The sequence below is a fragment of the Giraffa tippelskirchi genome, chromosome 8, assembly GCF_054371585.1.
Source record: "Giraffa tippelskirchi isolate mGirTip1 chromosome 8, T2T-mGirTip1v1.2.pri, whole genome shotgun sequence".
Taxonomy (NCBI): domain Eukaryota; kingdom Metazoa; phylum Chordata; class Mammalia; order Artiodactyla; family Giraffidae; genus Giraffa; species Giraffa tippelskirchi.
Genome location: NC_137282.1, coordinates 146,680,822 through 146,699,403, shown reverse-complemented (window position 1 = coordinate 146,699,403; position 18,582 = coordinate 146,680,822). Strand labels below are relative to the sequence as shown.

Sequence of the window (18,582 nt, the reverse complement as noted above, 5' to 3'; positions counted from 1 at the left end):
CCCAGTGAGATAGTGTTGTTTAACAAGGAAAAATAATGCTAAAGCAAATTTTAAATAATTTTAAAGTAAATTTTAAAAAGTAAAGGTGTCAGGTGGGAGGGAGGCTCAAGGAGAGAATACATGTATACATATAGCTGATTCATGTTGTTGTAGAGCAGAAACGAACAACATTGTAAAGCAGTTATACTCCAATTAAAAATAAATTTTAAGAAAAGGTGTCAGAAAAAAAGTCAGAAAACTGCTAGGGGGAAAAGAGCACAGAAGGAGGATATATCCTTCAGATATAAAAATGTACCAAAAGACAGAGATCAATGAATCATACTAAAGAGTAAAGAAATAGATTCAACCATAATAACTTAATGCATGATAGAGATGAATAAAGGATGGAGTCATCGACAATTGTGTTGGCACAACCCCACTGCAACCACACTCCATTCTTGCAGGGAATCCATACTTAACTATGTGACACTGACTTGAAATTGACATTATCAGTAACAGGTCACTGGATCTCTATCATGCTTTATGAAAAAATTAAGTACAAGATGAATTAGAGAGTTAAATGTCAAAAATAGAGCCATGAAAACAACAAGACACCTTTTAAGTGAATAAATGTATAATCTCAGAATAGGAATGATGTTTCTAAGCAAAACATACAGGCAGAAACCACGAAAGAAAAGACTGATGCACTTAACTACACAAAAATTTTAATGCTCTGCATGGTAAAAAGAACCAGAAACAAATTTAAGAGAAAAATAAATAACCATGAGAAACATTTGACACATAATAAGATGCTATCTTTAGTAAAAAAATGTCATTCTTCACATCAAGATTAATATCCTAAAAGAAAAATGAGCAAAATACACAGGCAATTCATAGAAGAAGCAATAGAAACAGTCAATAAACACTTGAAAATATATTTAACCTCATTAATAATAAATCAATTATTTGTCAATATAATCTATAACAAAATACCATTATCACATACTGGCAAAAATGAAAAAATAATAAGAACAGACTTCTAAAAGTGAATCTGTTTCCAAATTTGAAGATAAAGAAATTTCAATGAACTACAGGAACAATTAAGGATATTAATCCTTTCTTGGTCCGGTATGTCTTCCCTGTTTTGTTTTTCATTTGTTTCGGGGCCAAGGGGATTCAACTAGCAGTACCAGGGCTAAAGGGACTTGCTCCTTGGATTACCTACAAGGAGATCAAGCGTGTCAGAACCAGAATTTGTATTGCGGATAATACAGGTCAGGTTTCTCACTGTTGGAGAAAGGAGTTACAGATACAAACCTGGAGAAGACTAGATTAGATCCTGTGCTGGTGGATTGGAATTGGAGATGTTTTCATGTGAATTCAGGGTTTTAAACAGACACAAAAGCCAACTTGAAATGAATTCTGGGACAATTTGAGTATCAAGATAAATAATATTAGTAAGGTGATATAAGGGCTTCCCTGGTAGCTCAGATGGTAAAGAATCTGCCTGCAATGTGGGAGACCTGGGTTTGATCCCTGGGTTGGGAAGATCCCCTGGAGGAAGGCATGGCAACCCACTCCAGTATTCTTGTCTGGAGAATCCCACGGACAGAGGAGCCTGGTGGGCTACAGTCTTTGGGGTCACAAAGAATCAGACATGATTGGGCAACTAAACACTGCACATAATGTGATATAAACCATTGAATAAAATAGGAATCCATGAAAATATAATATAAACAGATAGATAAATGGGGAAGAAGAGGCTTTACCTTATAACAGAATGCAAATTTATAAATGTACAAGGAATGATAGAATCATCACAAGAAAGGATTAATATCCTTAATTGTTCCTGTAGTTCATTGAAATTTCTTTATCTTCAAACATTTGGCAAACATCAAAATTATTTCAGGCAAGAATCAATGGACGCTAAAAAGTTTAATGAGAAACAGAATATTTGCATTACCTCAATATATCTCCCTACAAAATATTTACTATTTTAAAAAGTAGAAAATATTTATTAACGTTCCAATGTAAAAACGTGGCAGACACCATCTTAACCAAAATTATCATTAACATCAATAGGACTTCTGCTTCCAGAAAGATAGAGTGGGTGTACTTATCCCTGTTCTTTTTGCTAAATACGGCGGAAACCCTGGGCACTGTCTACAAAAAGAATATAACTTATGACTCAAAGGTGGAGAAAAGTATGCACATTGAATAGGAGCTGAAGAGTAACACTGTGGTGAGTTCTGTGGATTTTCTTTTTGCTTCATGTAGTCCAAACTGGATATTGGAAAAGCCAGCTGCCTAGAAACTCCAATGGGTGTAGACAAAACAACAGCCTGCAACTCTCAGGCCACAAAACCAGGCATGGGACAGCCTAGCAAGACAGAACTTCTACACAGTAACCTCTCTGCTCTAGACAAACACCAAAGAAAAACACACGGCCCCACGCTTCCTCACCACTAGCTAAGGTCTCGTGGGGAGCCTCGGCTTGACCCCTCAGCAGGCTGCGATGAGGTGCCCTGGCTCCCCCACTGTGGTGGTATCAGCGAGAGGGCTAAGGAGAGAGTCAGGACTTTCAACCTTGCCATCCTGTCCCCTACCCTATGGTATCAGTGAGACCATGAGGAGAGCCTGGATATCCAATCCCAACTGGAACAAGGAATCTCTCCTCTTCCCTGCTGTGGGGAGGGGGGCAGTATAAGATGAGGCCCAGGGGAGATCAGGACATCCACCTCCACCCAGGTGAGAGGCCACCTCTGCCTTCTGACATCAGTAAAGACCATGGTGAGGAGCAGCCGTCAGGCACTCCTACTCATCCTGGCCAGGCAGGCATCAAGAGAGGCCCAGTGAGGAACCTTCAATTCGAACCCCCGTTGGCAGTTAGGAGGGAGTGTCCCCTGACCCCTTCCACTACCTGAGTGGTATCAGAGGAAGACAACCAGAACAGGAAGTTTAAAGAAGATCCAGAGTCTCATAACCTAATACCTAAAATACCCAGGCTACAATCAAAGATGACTCGTCATACCAAGAACTAGAAAGCTGTCAAAAGGAATGAAAAAAGACAATCATCAGATGCCCACAAAGAGATGTCAGGAATTCTTGAATTATCTGACAAATATTTGATAGCAACCCTCAGAAAAATGCTTCAGTGAACAAACACACTTGAAACAAAAAGAAGAAAAAAATGTTCTCTCAAATAGAAGACATAAAGAACTGAATGAAAAATACAACAGCTGAAATAAAACTTAACACCACCAGAAATGGTTCAAGTTGACATTATGGGCCTTCTGCTAAAACACAATGAGAAGAGTGGTCTGTAGTATTTCTGCCCAAAAATAACCTGCAGGAGAATCTAATTATGAGGAAACATCAAACAAAACCAAATGAAGGTGCATTCTACAGAGTTACTGGATTGTACTTTTTCAAACTACTGAGGACAATCAAGACAAGGTAGACCTGAGGAACTCTTCCAGGTTGGAGGAGCTCAGAGGGAACCAACAGCTAAACACATGCTTCTGTATCAGTCCAGGAACCAAAAAGTATATTGAGTCAACTGTTGAAATTTGTAAGAGCCTGGGATTGGGTGATAGTGTTATTTCAAAGGTGATTTCCTGATTGTAATTATTATTATTATACTGTAGTTATATGGATGCATATAGTAGCATGTGTATTCACACATTCACACACACACACACACACATACATATATAGTCATTGTTTTTAGGAAACATAGTCTCTCCTTATCCATGGTTTTGCTTTCCTTGGTTTCAGTTACCCACATTCAAAAACATTAAACAGGACTTCCCTGGTGGTCCAGGGGTTAAGAATCTGCCTTGCAATGCAGAGACACTCGGTTTGATCCCTGGTCCAGGAAGATCCCACATGCCATGGAGCAACTAAGCCTGTGTGCCACAACTACTAAGCCAGCTCTCTGAGCCACAACTGCTAAGCCCACGAGCTTAAAAACCGTGCCCCACAACAAGAGAAGCCACTGCAGTGAGAAGCCTGTGCGCCACAAGAAGAGAGTAGCCCCCATTCCTCACAGGTAGAGAAAGCCTGCGTGCAACAGTGCAGTCTCAGCACAGCCAAAAATAAACATTTTAAAATACCACATGGAAAGTTCCAGAAATAAGCAATTCCTAAGGAGGAGAGTGAAAAAGTTGGCTTAAAGCTCAACGTTCAGAAAACTAAGATCATGGCATCTGGTCCCATCACTCCATGGGAAATAGATGGGGAAACAGTGGAAACAGTGTCAGACTTTACTTTTTTGGGCTCCAGAATCACTGCTGATGGTGACTGCAGCCATGAAATTAAAAGACGCTTACTCCTTGGAAGGAAGGTTATGGCCAACCTAGATAGCATGTTTAAAAGCAGAGACATTACTTTGCCAACAAAAGTCCGTCTAGTCAAGACTATGGTTTTTCCAGTGGTCATGTATGGATGTGAGAGTTGGACGGTGAAGAAAGCTGAGCGCCGCAGAATTGATGCTTTTGAACTGTGGTGTTAGAGAAGACTCTTGAGAGTTTCTTGGACTGCAAGGAGATCCAATCAATCCATCCTAAAAGAGATCAATCCTGGGTGTTCATTGGAAGGTCTGATGTTGAAGCTGAAGCTCCAATACTTTGGCCACCTCATGCGAAGGGTTGACTCATTGGAAAAGACCCTAATGCTGGGTAGGATTGGGGGCGGGAGGAGAAGGGGACGACAGAGGATGAGATGGTTGGATGGCATCACCGACTCGATGAACATGGGTTTGGGTAGACTCCGGGAGTTGGTGATGGACAGAGAGGCCTGGCGTGCTGCAATTCATGGGGTCACAGAGAGTCAGACACGACTGAGCGACTGAACTGAACTGAACTGAATTTTTAAACTGGGCACCATTCTGAGTATCATGATGAAATCTCGCACCATCCTGCTCTATCCGCCCGGAACGTGAATCATCCCTTTGTCCACTATATCCTGCCCGTTAGTCTCCATTATCAGACCTGCAATCTAGGTAGTACAGTGCTTGTGTTCGCGCAGATCTTACCTTACTCAGTAATGGCCCCAAAGCTCAAGAGGGGTGGTGCTGGCAATTTGGACATACCAAAGAGAAGCCGTAAAGGGCTTTCTCTAAGTGAAAAGGTGAACGCTGTAGACTTCATAAGGAAAGAAATATTCTAGCTATGAAATTGTGAAGGAAAAGGAAATTTGTGCTAGTATTGCTGCAGCACCTCAAACTGCAAAAGTTACAGCCACAGGATACAATTAAATGCTTAGATAAAATGGAAAAGACAATAAATTTGTTCAGCAAGATATTTTGATAGGAAGACCACAGTTACATAATTTTTATTACCTATATTGTTATAACTGTTCTATTTTTAGTCACTGTTTTTTCTCTTACTGTGCCTAATTCATAAATTAAGCTTTATAAGTATGTACGTATGTGTAGGAAAATTCAGTATATATGAGGTTCAGTACTTTTCCAGTAGTCATGTATGGATGTGAGAGGTGGACTATATAGAAAGCTGAGCACCGAAGAACTGATGCTTTTGAACTGTGGTGTTGGAGAAGACTCTTGAGAGTCCCTTGGACAGCAAAGAGATCCAACTAGTCCATCCTAAAGGAGATCAGTCCTGAGTGTTCATTGGAAGGACTGATGTTGAATCTGAAACTCCAATACTTTGGTCACCTGATGCAAAGAGCTGGCTCATTTGAAGACCCTGATTCTGGGAAAGATTGAGGGCAGGAGGAGAAGGGGACGAGAGAGGATGAGATGGTTGGATGGCATCACCGACTCAATGGACAAGAGTTTGGGTAAACTCTGGGAGCTGGTGATGGACAGGGAGGCCTGGCATGCTTCAACCCATGGGGTCGCAAAGAGTCAGACACGACTGAGGGACTGAACTGAGCTGAACTATCCACAGTTGCAGGCATCCACTGACGGTCTTGGGACGTATCCCCTAAGGGTAAATGAAATTACTGTACACAAGGGTGCATTGAAGGGTAATGACAACCAGGTCAGCAATTAACTCTCAAATGGCTCAGGGGAAAATCAATATGCATACATCGGCTCAGAAGGCAAATAGGATAAGTTATCAACAATTGGGGGAATTAGGTAAAAGTCATACAGAAAGCATTTGTCTAATTTTTTTCAACTTCTCTATCAGTTTTAAATTATTTCAAAATAAAAAGGTAACATAGGGAACTGGTTAAACAAATTATGGTACAGAGAATTATGTAATTGTTAAAAATTATTCTAAAGACTTCTATTGATATGAACATGAACAAATATATGATCTCTTTGATATAGTAAATGACAAAAAAGGCAAGTTTACAAAATAACGTAACTTTAAAATTTTTGTTACAATGAGTTTCTATTAGTTCTGTGATCAGAAAAGACCAGACGTATTCTATGGGCAGTGAGGGAGGAGCAGAGGAAAGAAAAGACCAGCCAAACACCATTGTTCTGATTTCCTGGTTAACACATCACATTTATTTATTTATCTAATAAATTATTATATATTTATCTGTTTATTCTTGTAGAAGGACAAAAATCAGGGCAATAATGACCACCAAACTCTGGGAGATTGTGAAGGACAGGGAAGCCCGCTGCAGTCCATGGGGTCATAAAGAGTCAGACACGACTCAGCGACTGAACAACAATAAAATTACCACCAATGCGAGGGACGTGTGGTTCTTACAGTTCTTATACATTAATAAACTGATTTTCTCAGCTTTATGCACTAGCCTCTTATTAACTTGATTATGGTAATTTAGAAGTGAAAGACACTCAGTTGTGTCCAACTCTTTGCAACCCCAGGGACTGTATACGTGGAATTCTCCAGGCCTGGGTTGGGAAGATCCCCTGGGGATGGGAAAGGCTACCCACTCCAGTATTCTGGCCTGGAGAATTCCATGGACTGTATAGCCCATGGGGTGGCAAAGAGTCGGACACAATTGAGCAACTTTCACTTTCTTAATACTGGAGTGGGCAGCCTTTCCCTTCTCCAGGGGATCTTCCCAAGCCAGGGATAGGACCCAGGTCTCCCGCATTGTGAGCGGATTCTTTATCAGCTGAGACACAAGGGAAGCCCAAGAATGCTGGAGTGGGTAGCCTATCCCTTCTCTAGGGGATCTTCCTGACTCAGGAATTGAACCGTGGTCTCCTGCATTGCAGGTAGATTCTTTACCAACTGAGCTATCAGGGGAGCCATGGTAAGTTAAAGTCATTACAAATGCAGTCACCCCTGGATGGATCAGCAACAGATAATCCCAGAACCAACAGAACCCAGACCCTAAATGTGCAGGGCTTGCTGAGCACCGCCAGTCTGTGGGATCCATCTAGCCTCCTTGGGGTAGCCTTCCTCTGGATCCTTTCACTAAACTGGACCAATGAGTCCAGCACTCACCAGAGGGCAGGTTTCAGTACAGAGAAAGAGAAACTCCAAAGATGCCCACAAACAGAGTTATGTATTCTCAATCTTTGAAACAGATCCTCAATCTTTGAAAAGAGATTTTCTGGTAACATGAAAAAAGCTAACATAATCCCTGTCTTCATGAGTTGCAAGGGGGAGATGTGCGTTCTCAGGGCACTCCAGCCATTTCCAGTGACGACATCAGTGGACGGATTAGGATCAGTGCGAGAGGAAGGATGTGTGTCCATTTAACATGCTTTAAGTTAGTGATACAAGCTTGAATACCTCTACTAGAAAATCACCCTGGGCACACTCAGGATTGATTGCTCACACCATGAATGAGGCAGATTCTTGCTTCTCCTCTTTCCTGCTAACTTTCTATCAGGGTGAGTGAAGATGACAAATATAAATGCTGTTTTTTTCCCTAGAGGGCCTGTTAAATTAGTGAGTAAGGAAGTTGAAACTAATGACTAAAAGCAGTTTATGAACAATGCTAGATTTCAGTTATTGTATCATCCTGCTTTCGATACTGGATTATCAATGCTCACTGGTAAATAATTTGATCCAATTCTGAAGTCATAGATAATTCAACCACTCCTCTCAAAGGTAATATGTAAGAATCATCTTTGTCACACAGTTTTATTTAGCTATAGAATTAGAAAGAGTGTATAGTGCCAGAATGGTTTCAACCAATTTGAAGATGGATAAAGGTGAGTCATCAGCTAGTTGTACCAAGAATACAGTAGGCAGAAAAGTCATAATTTCAAAGCATACTTCTCAATCAATACTTACTTCTTCCCACAATGATGCAATTTTTACATAACACAGAGAGATAAGAAGTGAGGAAAAGTGGCTTACGTATAACCTTTCTTTACAAAAAGAAATAAGGTGTACCATTTTAAGAAATTCTCTCAAAAACTGCTTTCAAATGTTTTTCGAACTATAATTTACATAAAATATTTCATTATTATATATATTCAAGTAGTGCTAAAGGAGATATACATTTTAATCCCAAATATTAATATTTTATAAAGACATAAAAATGACTCATCTTTTTAACTGTAATTAGATATCTCAATATCTGTTAGGACCTTTGTCACCTATGAGAGAAGGCCAATGCCCAAGGAACAAAAGAAAAAAATCAAACTTCTTACCTCTTTGTAGTTAATACTCCCATCCTGAAGGTGGAGAAACTCCAGAGCTCTGTGTCCTGAAAGAGTAAGTATATAAATGAATTAAATCCAACTATAACTGAAAACAGAACTGCCTGAAGATCATTTTAAAAGGAAAAGATAATTTTGTGCTTGTAACTGTCAAGGAAGTGGGAAGTGAAAATTTAGTTTGTACTAGTAATTTTCATTAGCTAATAATTAGATTCAAACTATATTGTTATGATACAAATCAAAATTACAGTTTCTGCTTAACTAGCTCTTAGGACCTTGGGTTAGTTACATTACCTCTCCAGGCTTCAGTTCCCTCCTACGTACAATTAAGTAAATAACATCCACCTTATAGGTTTGGTGAGAGAATCACACACACAAAAAAAAGGCTAAGTGAAGAGCTCACGACTAACACATGACAAAAACTCAAAGAGAAGTTATATTTTGCTTCAACAACCCACTGGGATAGACAAACCAAGTTTATCTGTACAATACAGGGTCTAAACCATGGGCTGAAACAATGATGCATAAATGTTTTCTCATCATTGGACTACTTTAGAAGGAGAAAAAAGTCTCAAAAAGCCACGTGCTCCACCCACACACCCACACCCATACAATATGCACACCCACACCCTCAATCTTCTCAGTATCAATAACAGGAACACTCCTTGTGAAGAGACAGTCAAAGGTGACACCTTATTTCTATTGGAAGTCACATCCAATGTTTTAATTCATACAACAAAAATCTAGCCACTACCATATTATAAGCATTTATATCATAAAGAGACAAGGTCATAGCAGACAGAAATAACATGTATATAAGATTATAGAGGTTTACAGACTGAAACCAATGAAGGAGGCCAATTCTAATTAACTCACATAAATGTCAACCATCCACACAGACCTTATATAAGAAGTGAAAACAAAAGCCAAGATATTTATGAAATCATGTAAGTTACTGGCAAATAATTATCGAAGTTTTAATCTCTTTGTATAAGAATCCTCACAATCTGTGCATATTTGGAATTGCCTTCAATCATGTCCACATAAACATGTTATATTTATATTAACATATTAATTATTAGGACCCTTGTTTGGCACCTACTGAAGAAAGGCAAGCAATTATCCAAATTTTAAAAGTTTTGAGATTTCATCTGTCTTATTAATTTTTTAACTCTAAAGATTAAAAAGTTGAATATTCCCACCTACATTTGTTCCTCTTGGGCCCACTGCTAGAGTTTTTAGCAGTTTCAGTTTCACAGAACTTAGATGTGCAAGATAATTTAGAATTCATTGAGAAGTTCAGCCCCCTCATTTTGCAAAAGAGAAAGAGAAAGTGAGTTGCCCAGAGCCACTCATGTAGTTTATAGCAGAGCTGGTATTAAAACCTACACCTGATTCCCTTTTCCACTGTCTCCTGACTCTAACATCTAATATTTTAGATGTTAAATGACTCACATTTTAGCATAGATGTTTCATGAAAGAACACTCGATCAGCTGTTAGGATATGTAGTTCTAGACTAGGTCACTAACAAGTTAGCTGTGAAAACTCTGCAATCAATTTCCTCTGTTGTAAAAGAAAGGAACTGTACTCAGTGACCTCTAGTATTCCTTCAAATCATAATTCTGTGATCATACAGTTCTTGCCCAGCAGAGCTCAATATTCTGTTTTGTACTGATAAATTTTCATTTTTTTTTAATTGGGGGATAATTCTTTACAATGTTGTGTTAGTTTCTGCTGTACAACAATGTGAGTCAGCCATAAGTATGCATATATCCCCTCCCTCTTAAGCCTCCCTGCCCTTATCCCAAATTTTCATTTTTCATTCATAATCTTGTTCTGCTTTGAACCTTCTAGAGGTAGCATAACTAAAACATTGTTACTGTTCTTATCTAAAGAGTGAAAAAAAACATTACGAATACATTTCATCCAAGAACCGACCTTTTGTGCTACCATCTACCTCTACCCAGATCACTCAGCCTTTGCCCCTGAGCTCACAGGCACCAGCTTATTGTATCCCTGGGCTTCCCAAATCCTGCCATCATTCTGGGCATCTCTAATACCAGGGACCATTCAAATTCCCCTGCTTCCTTGCTCTCCCTGAAGCCAACCATCTTTAAAGCCGTTTGACTCAGGGGACCCAGTCCTGTGGCTACATGCGGTCCTTCACGTATACTTGGAAATGTAAAAACAAAAATAGATTCCTCACTCCTACATATTACACCCATTTTTCTCTTCTCCCATTCTAATACTTCTTTTGCTTCATGGGACCCCACCCCCAGCCCCCACCCAAGTTTATCCAGTTCCTATTTCCATGCAGAGAAACAGCCCGAGACCCAGTGATCAAAGCACCTTCCTGCTCCTCCATGGACTTCACTCTGACAGTCAGTCCCCAACCCTGGATAACTCCAGCCTGGGCTTTCTCCTCTTGGCTGCTGCATGGCTCAGGGCAGCAGGGGAACTCACATGGGATAGATTTTAAATCCCCTTCTTAACGTTTCTGACAGATACACTGTCCTTCATACCATGACAAGAGGCTGGCACTTACCTATTTCTATGTGTGTCGAAACGCCACATGGTGAACTTCTAGGGCAGAGGAAGCCCAGCACCATCAGCAGTCCTGACCAGAATCTGGAAGCAGACATGCTCTCATTACTCCCCGCTCCTATGGTGACGAGAAGTGCTCAGAGCTGTGGCAGCACGGAGTCTAAAAGCCTGGCCCAGACCAGCTGCTCTCCCTCTAACCAGGTCACTGACAGAAGAAACTCTGCCTCATTTCAAAATAATATCATTTCCCAGTGAAGTCAACTGTTTAACTACTGTTTAACTTCACCAGGACAGCAAACAAACTCCATCTGGGAGAGGAAAGGGAGAAGCAAAAAAAAAAGGGATAAACTGAAATCTCAATGCCTTCCGGTAGGAGCATTCCCATCTTCTGACTCTGGTTTCTCCTGGATTTCTTTTTAACATGACATTTGGATGGAGATGCAAGCAAAGTTGTCTCCAAATATTCTTTGCTTTCTTTAAAAAAAAAAAAAAGATATTGATAACCTTTATCTTTAAAAGATATTGATTGTATCGATAATCCATATATCGGACCACCTCACCTCACAAGAGTCGATTTCTCTTGCATCTTTCCATGCATACATCTGGTTGCCCTGCTTCCTCAGCCTCTGCATCCACAAGTGCTGGGAAAGCTTTTATGATGATCAGTTGGAACCGGCTTCTCTTTCAGTATTTGGCAACCGATAATGACACTTGCATGGGATTACACAACAGCAACTACTCCTGGTCTCGTTCTCCCAGGCTGTTCTTATAGCGCTTATCCAGAACCTGCTGCCTGGTCAGATTCCTGAAAGCAAAGATGCTGATAACACTTTCAGCAGGAGAGAGGGGAATGTGAGTGGGGAGAGACAGATTTCCGACCAAGAAAGGAGGATTCAGAAAATGCGAGGTTCAGAATACACCTGACACACAAGTATGCAATCTACTACACTTAATCCATGGGAAAACTTAGGTGTAACTCTTTGTAGAAATGATGGTGATCTTAAAGCTCGAATGACGCATAACATTAGAAGCAGGAAAGTTGATTTTGAAAGAGGGGGAGGACACAGGGTTCATTCTCAGGTTAGCCAAATGGAAGAGAAGAGAAGACGGGATGGTCTGAGACCCTCAGGCGTCAGCCAAGTTTCCTTTGCTCCTGCAAAGCCCCAAGGAAAGCAATGCTAACAGCTCTTCCCCAATCCCGACAGCACGAGGCCCCGCTGCTCCTGACTGTAGGTCAGAGGCCATAAACTGAGTGTTTTGTTCGGCAAATGCACTGTTTTATAAACTTAGGCCAGCTTTTTTTTTTAAAGGAAAAATCTGCATAGAAATCTAGATTTCTGGGAATTCGCTGCTGGTCCACTGGCTAGGACTCTGTGCTTTCACTAGCTGAGGACCCCGGGTTCAATTCCTGGTGCGGGAACTAAGATCCCCAAAGCTGTGCAGCACAACCCCTAAAACACAAACAAAAAAACCTGATTTCTAGCTGCTTTTAAAAAACAAAGAACTGGCCTCATGAACTGACGCCCCCATGTGCGAGGACAATCAGCTGGAGCTGAGGACCCAGCAGGTCTCCGCCCCCAGCCAGAGGTACTCTCCCCACGTTCCCCCGTCCCCACCAGCCACACGATGCGTGCAGGCTGCTGGGGCCTTCTGGCCACCAGAGTCCGTGGAATTTGCTCCCTCCTCATTCCGAGTTTTCTAAAGCCTGCATGTGAGGGGGTGGTGATTACAATTTAGGGCTCTGGTAAGCCCAGAAGAACTTTCCCTGGTGGCTCAGACGATAAAGAGTCTGCCTGCAGTGCAGGAGACCTGGGTTAGATCCCTGGCTCAGGAAGATCCCCTGGAGAAGGAAATGGCAACCCACTACAGGATTCTTGCTTGGAAAATCCCATGGACAGAGGAGCCTGGCGGGCTACAGTCCATGGGGTCGAAAAGAGTTGGACACGACTGAGCAACTTCACTTCACAAGCCCAAAAGACCCAGGAGTATTCAGTGAATGACAAAGTAAGAGGGCTGCAAAGGGTCAACTGGGAAGATGAAGCACTGCCTGAAAACGATGTCTAATCAGATTTAATAAAACAAACCCATCCACAAAGCTCCAGAGAAAGAAACGGGTTCAGGGATCCGTAACTAAGCAATACTAATCCTGAGTTTCTCATTACATATAATTTTTGTGTTTACGGTTCAGAATGACTTAATTTTATGTATGCAACAGAACAAGAGGTAATTACTTGCTTAGGCAGTCTAGTGTGACGGTTATGAGATAGGGCCTTTACAGGACAATACTGCTTGAGCTTTTGTGAAGTTTGTATTACCTTTGTAACCATGAAAACAAAAATACGACTTTTAAAGGAAAGTTAAAATACAGCTTGCAATATTAAGAAAACTATCTGACAAATGTGTATGGAATTATTTCTCTTTCCACCCCCTGCCCTCTTTCCTAATACAGGCGGCTTTGTCATAAAACAGGGAGCATGAGTCTACCATTCAGAGCTTTTCTATAAATAGAGATGCAAGTTGAGAAGTAAACAAGCAGGTCCATTAAGGAATGGGGGCAGGAAGTATAAGCTTGAGCACAAGGCTTTGGGTTTCACTTGGGTCCTTGTTCTACTGCCTTCTATTGAGGTGACATTGGGCAAAGTTACTAAAAGTTTATTTGTCTCAGTTTCCTTATAAAATTATCCATAAAAAAATGGTAATAATAATACTGCCCACCACAAAGGGTCGTCATGAAGATCAGATGATTAAATACAGTAACATACTTAGAATAGAGACTGGTACACAGTAAGTGTTCAATACACATCGGCTTCCCCAGGGGCTCAGTGGTAAAGAATCTACCTGCCAACGCAGAAGATGCTGGTTCTAACCCTCAGGCAGGAAGATCCCCTGGAAAAGGACATGGCAACCCACTCCAGTGTTTTTTGCCTGGGAAATCCCATGGGCAGAGGAGCCTGGCGGCCTACAGTCCATAAGGTGGCAAAGAGTCGGACACGAGTTAGCAACTAAACAACAACATCATCGTTCAAAAGAATTTGTTTAGCAACTAAACAACAACATCATCGTTCAAAAGCTCACCAGGGAATTCCCTGGTGATCCGGTGGTTGGGACCAGTGCTTTCACTGTTGGGGTCCAGCTCGATCCCTGGTCAGGAACTAAAATCCCACAAGCCCCACAGCATGCCCCTCTCTCCCCTAAAAGACTTCTAGTGTGTAACCATATTCCTTATTGAATTCAAAAATAAGAAAAACAATTTTACACTCAAGATGTATAGCAATACATTTTTAATAACAATATAGATTTGTGTATAAATCCAACACTGGGTAGGGCATTTAAAGTGAAGCTGGATCTCCTTGTGTAGATACATGAAACACAATTTCAAGGTCCAGAAACGTTTGAGATAAAGCAGATGCTTTCAGCTTACATCTACACATTCTAGTACGCTGCTGTCATCACAGTGCCCTTAGAGTGAACGGGAGAGAGGATGGGGAAAGATAAAAACTAGGAGGTGGAGGTGCTCAGGACAGGGGAAAGGAAGAAAGGTCCCTGTCACCAGGTGGTCTTAGCCTTTCAAGCCCCGGTGAACACACCTGGCCAGCTCTGGGAGGCGTCAGCGCAGCCTAGAAGCAAGATGGGAGTCAGGAGGGAATCGTTCCTGCTCTGAATGGGAGTTTGCAAAGAGCACAGAATAGTGGGGGGTCAGGCAAGGGACATGGTGAATTTCCTAGGCCCTTGGCACTTTTACCTTGGTGGGGGCCTCCTCTTTCATAAGAATAAACATTTTTCTTTAAAAAAAAAAATCACATTTTACATCTGCATTGGTATCAAGGTTAATATATTAATACTTAAAGTAAAATCTTATTTTTTAAGTCTGACTTTATAAGAAGGGAAACATTTTTGTGTTCCCATAAAAATACTATGGGCCCTAGGCAGAGTGGGCACCGTTTGGAATAGAACTTTGGAAAAATAAGAGTAATTTCGGATCAAAAGAAGCAACACAGCCGACTTCATCATTCTGGGCCTTAGTTTGCTGAACAACAGATTGCCCCAAACCTTAGAAATCATCCATAGAGCTCCCTCTGCAGGCAAGAGATGGAAACACACCAGTTCCCCAGTCCAGAATGCGATACCCAGTTCAGTCGCTCAGTCGCGTCCGATTCTCTGTAGCTCCACGGACTGCAGCACACCAGGCTTCCCTGTCCATCACCAACTCCCGGAGCCTACTCAAACTCAGCACTGCCTCTCACCCACAATTCCTTCAATAGAATACACGAAAGATTAGACTCTGTTTGAAAGTGCAAGTAGCTCAGTCGTGCCCAACTCTTCGCAACCCCATGGACTGTAGCCCTTCAGGCTCCTCTGTCCATGAAATTCTCCAGGCCAGAATACTGCAGTGGGTAGCCGTTCCCTTCTCCAGGAGATCTTCCCAACCCAGGGACTGAACCAAGGTCTCCCTCATTATAGGCGGATTTTTTTACCATCTGAGCCACCAGGGAACCCAATGCTATTCCCATTTCTGCTACGAATGTGACTGACTCAAGACTGAATGACAGTGACTCAGCAAAAACCAAAGTCAAAATATAAAGTACAACCTTGGCCTTTTGCAAAAAAAAAAAAAAATCTAGACGAGCCGACTGTTAGGGAAGTAAATAGTCTTGTTTAGGTTTCAGAGAAAAAGCAGGGCAGGGTTCTGACCTTGCTTCTAACCTGCCTGGACACTACCTTGACTCTGAGTGCAAGATTGGATAGATAAGCCCCATACCTAAGATAGGGGACCTACCTTGAGCCTGCTGAACCCCTGGAGGGCATCAGGCCAACCAAGCCCCAGGCTTACAAAATTCCAAGTTTTACCGGACTAAACAAACAGTCTTAACATGAAATCAGAGCTGCAATTTGCTCACAGATTGATGATGATATCAGTTTATGTCCTGGGATTATAAGCAGGAGCCCTGAACTGTGAAATTAAAAAGAAATTTAATGAAATTAAGACACTTGCTCCTTGGAAGAAAAGCTATGACAAACCTAGACAGCACATTAAAAAGCAGAGACATTGCCAACAAAGGTCTGAATAGTCAAAGATATGGTTTTTCCACTAGTCACTTATGGATGTGAGAGGTGGACCAAAAAGAAGGCTGAGCACTGAAGAACTGATGCCTTGGACCTGTGGTGTTGGAGAAGATTCTTGAGAGTCCCATGGACAGCAAGGAGATTAAACCATTCAATCCTAAAGAAAACCAGCCTTGAATATTCATTGGAAAGATTGATGCTAAAGCTCCAATACCTTGGCCACCTGATACAAACAGTCAACTTATTGGAAAAGATCCTGATGCTGGGAAAGACTGAAGAGAGGAGGAGAAGGGGACCACAGAGGATGAGATGCTTGGATAGCATCACCGACTCAATGGACACAAGTTTGAGCAAGCTCCAGGAGTGGTGAAGGACAGGGAAGCCTGGCAGTTTGCAGTCCATGCGGTTGCAAAAAGTCAGATATGACTGAGCAACTACTGAACTATAATTTTTCACCCACGGAGCAGGCTCGCTTCCTGGGACATTTTCCCAATTGGGACTCCAGATGAGCTGTGTCATGGGACTTCCCAGCGCTAAGTCTGGATGTTGGTCAAAACCCAATTTGGTGATGGATCCTCTGCTGTTTCTATTTCTTTTTTAATGTTAGTATATTGAAAGTAAGCTGGATAATTCTCTAATAAATATTGGTATTATTTGTTTTTACATAACAAATGGCTTATTTTGTTAACAAATCCTTTGAACCTGAGACAGAAGTGAAAACTTTCTGTGAAACACCACAGGCTCTACCAAAGCTAGCAAGAGCCTCTCCACTTAGTAGAAATACAGGGAGTTCGAGGGGACTAGTGATCCTAAATCAACTTGGAGAGTTAGGTTTCATTTGAACCCAGACTCTGAGTATAGGCTTGCTATTTATATCCTCATCAAAGTTGAGGCTTCCTTGCTACTTCCAGAGTTTTAGGCAAAGTCTAATTGTGATCATACTTGGTTGCTTGATTTTGACAAAAGGGTCCTGTTGACTCACTGGTGGCCTAACTTTTGTCAACTACAAATTGGTACTTGCCAAGAGCATTGTCAGCGACCGAACAAGGGCTTTTGCCATCTGCCTCTGCGGAGATTGAATCCCCTGGTGCTACAGCGGTTGATCTTCAACCCTCCCTGAGGGAAGTCAGGGTGGAGTGAGGCACTCTGTGCTCCAGGGAATCTGGTGGGACAAGCCTTTAGACAGCTGGATATTTTCAGGAACTGATTTCATGATTCCAATACTTGCACCTCCTCATATCTAGAAAGGCACTAAAAGCACTAAATCTCTTCATGGTGACATCAGAGCCTCCTGACAAGCAGAAAAGTGAAAGTCAAAGGCACTCAATTGTGTCCAACTCTTTTGACTCCCTGGACTCTCTAGGCCAAAATGCTCGACTGGGTAGCCTTTCCCTTCTCCAGGGGATCTTCCCAACCTAGGGATCGAACCCAGGTCTCCTGCACTGCAGGCAGATTCTTTACCGGCTGAGCCACAAGGGAAGCCCAACTAGCAGAAAACCTTTTGTAAAATGAGTGTTTAATTCTTTTGAACTCCCCCCTTAGCCAAAATCTTATATACTGACCTCCCCCCACTGGCACTTTGGAGCATCTCTTAGAGTTATCTGAGGTGCTGCCTCCCAGGCTGCAGTCCTCATTTTGCCCCAAATAAAACTTAACTAGAAACTCTCAAATTGTGCCTTTTTTTTTTTTTTTTTTACTGGACACTTTAATCTCATTAGTTGTTTGACCCAGGTTAGCTAGCATGGATTTTAATACTGAGCTGAATTTAATGTAGCAACTGTACCGAGCCTTATACCTTCTCTCATAACAAACCTATGGGGCAGGTTATTATTCCATCCTGCAAAGCAGCGGACCCAGGTTAAAGGACTTGTGGAAGCTCACACGGCTTGTCAACAAGAGATTCTGAGTTTGATCCCAGTCTGTTCCTCTCCAAAGGAGCTTATATCAAGGGCATCCCTGCTCTCAGTTAACGCAGAAATAGACAAGCATCCAGGCAGCAGAACGTTGGGCCACTCTGCACCCCCTCCGAGAACACTTGCCCCAAATTCTAAATGCACAGGAGCTACGACAGTGAAGCATCCTGATCACGTCCTAAGAAACTAGGGCTGACATCGGCACATCCATGGACCAAGCACTAATTCCAGCGGCGGGAAAAGCTGGTTGAGGAATTGGTGGGGAGAGGGAGCGGCGGAGGGGCTAAGGAATAGTTACAAAGCTGACGCGGGTCCGCAGGCGCCTCTACCAGCGAGCTTTCCCATTCCCATCCGCGATCCTTCCCAGGACGCGCAGGAAGCCAAGCCTGCGGGCGCTCTCGGTCAATCAGGGTCTAGAGGTCGTGGCTGTGCCGGGCGAAGGGCGCGGGGAGAGGGCGCTGCTCCGCGTCCCCGCCGTCCGGCGCGCCCCCGCCGCAGCCTGGGTCCCCAGTGCG

General features: G+C 42.2%; 1 protein-coding gene across 10 annotated transcripts in view; it reads right to left on the bottom strand.

The window, feature by feature from the left end:
- Nucleotides 1–18,582, bottom strand: part of GPLD1 (glycosylphosphatidylinositol specific phospholipase D1) — an 89,413-nt gene that overhangs the window by 43,113 nt on the left and 27,718 nt on the right. For 3 of the 10 annotated variants that reach the window (XM_081522190.1, XM_081522194.1, XM_081522188.1), the window contains exons 1-4: nucleotides 18,366–18,513; nucleotides 11,651–11,895; nucleotides 11,092–11,174; nucleotides 8,537–8,592 (exon numbers count right to left, since the gene is read on the bottom strand). In XM_081522190.1, the coding sequence (XP_081378316.1) occupies nucleotides 8,537–8,592; nucleotides 11,092–11,174; nucleotides 11,651–11,688 (177 nt within the window). In that variant the 5' untranslated portion in view covers nucleotides 11,689–11,895; nucleotides 18,366–18,513. Of the gene's footprint in view, nucleotides 1–8,536; nucleotides 8,593–11,091; nucleotides 11,399–11,650; nucleotides 11,896–15,867; nucleotides 16,042–17,175; nucleotides 17,446–18,365 lie in introns of those variants that run through there. The other 7 variants (XM_081522192.1, XM_081522186.1, XM_081522193.1 and 4 more) reach the window with 5 other exon arrangements.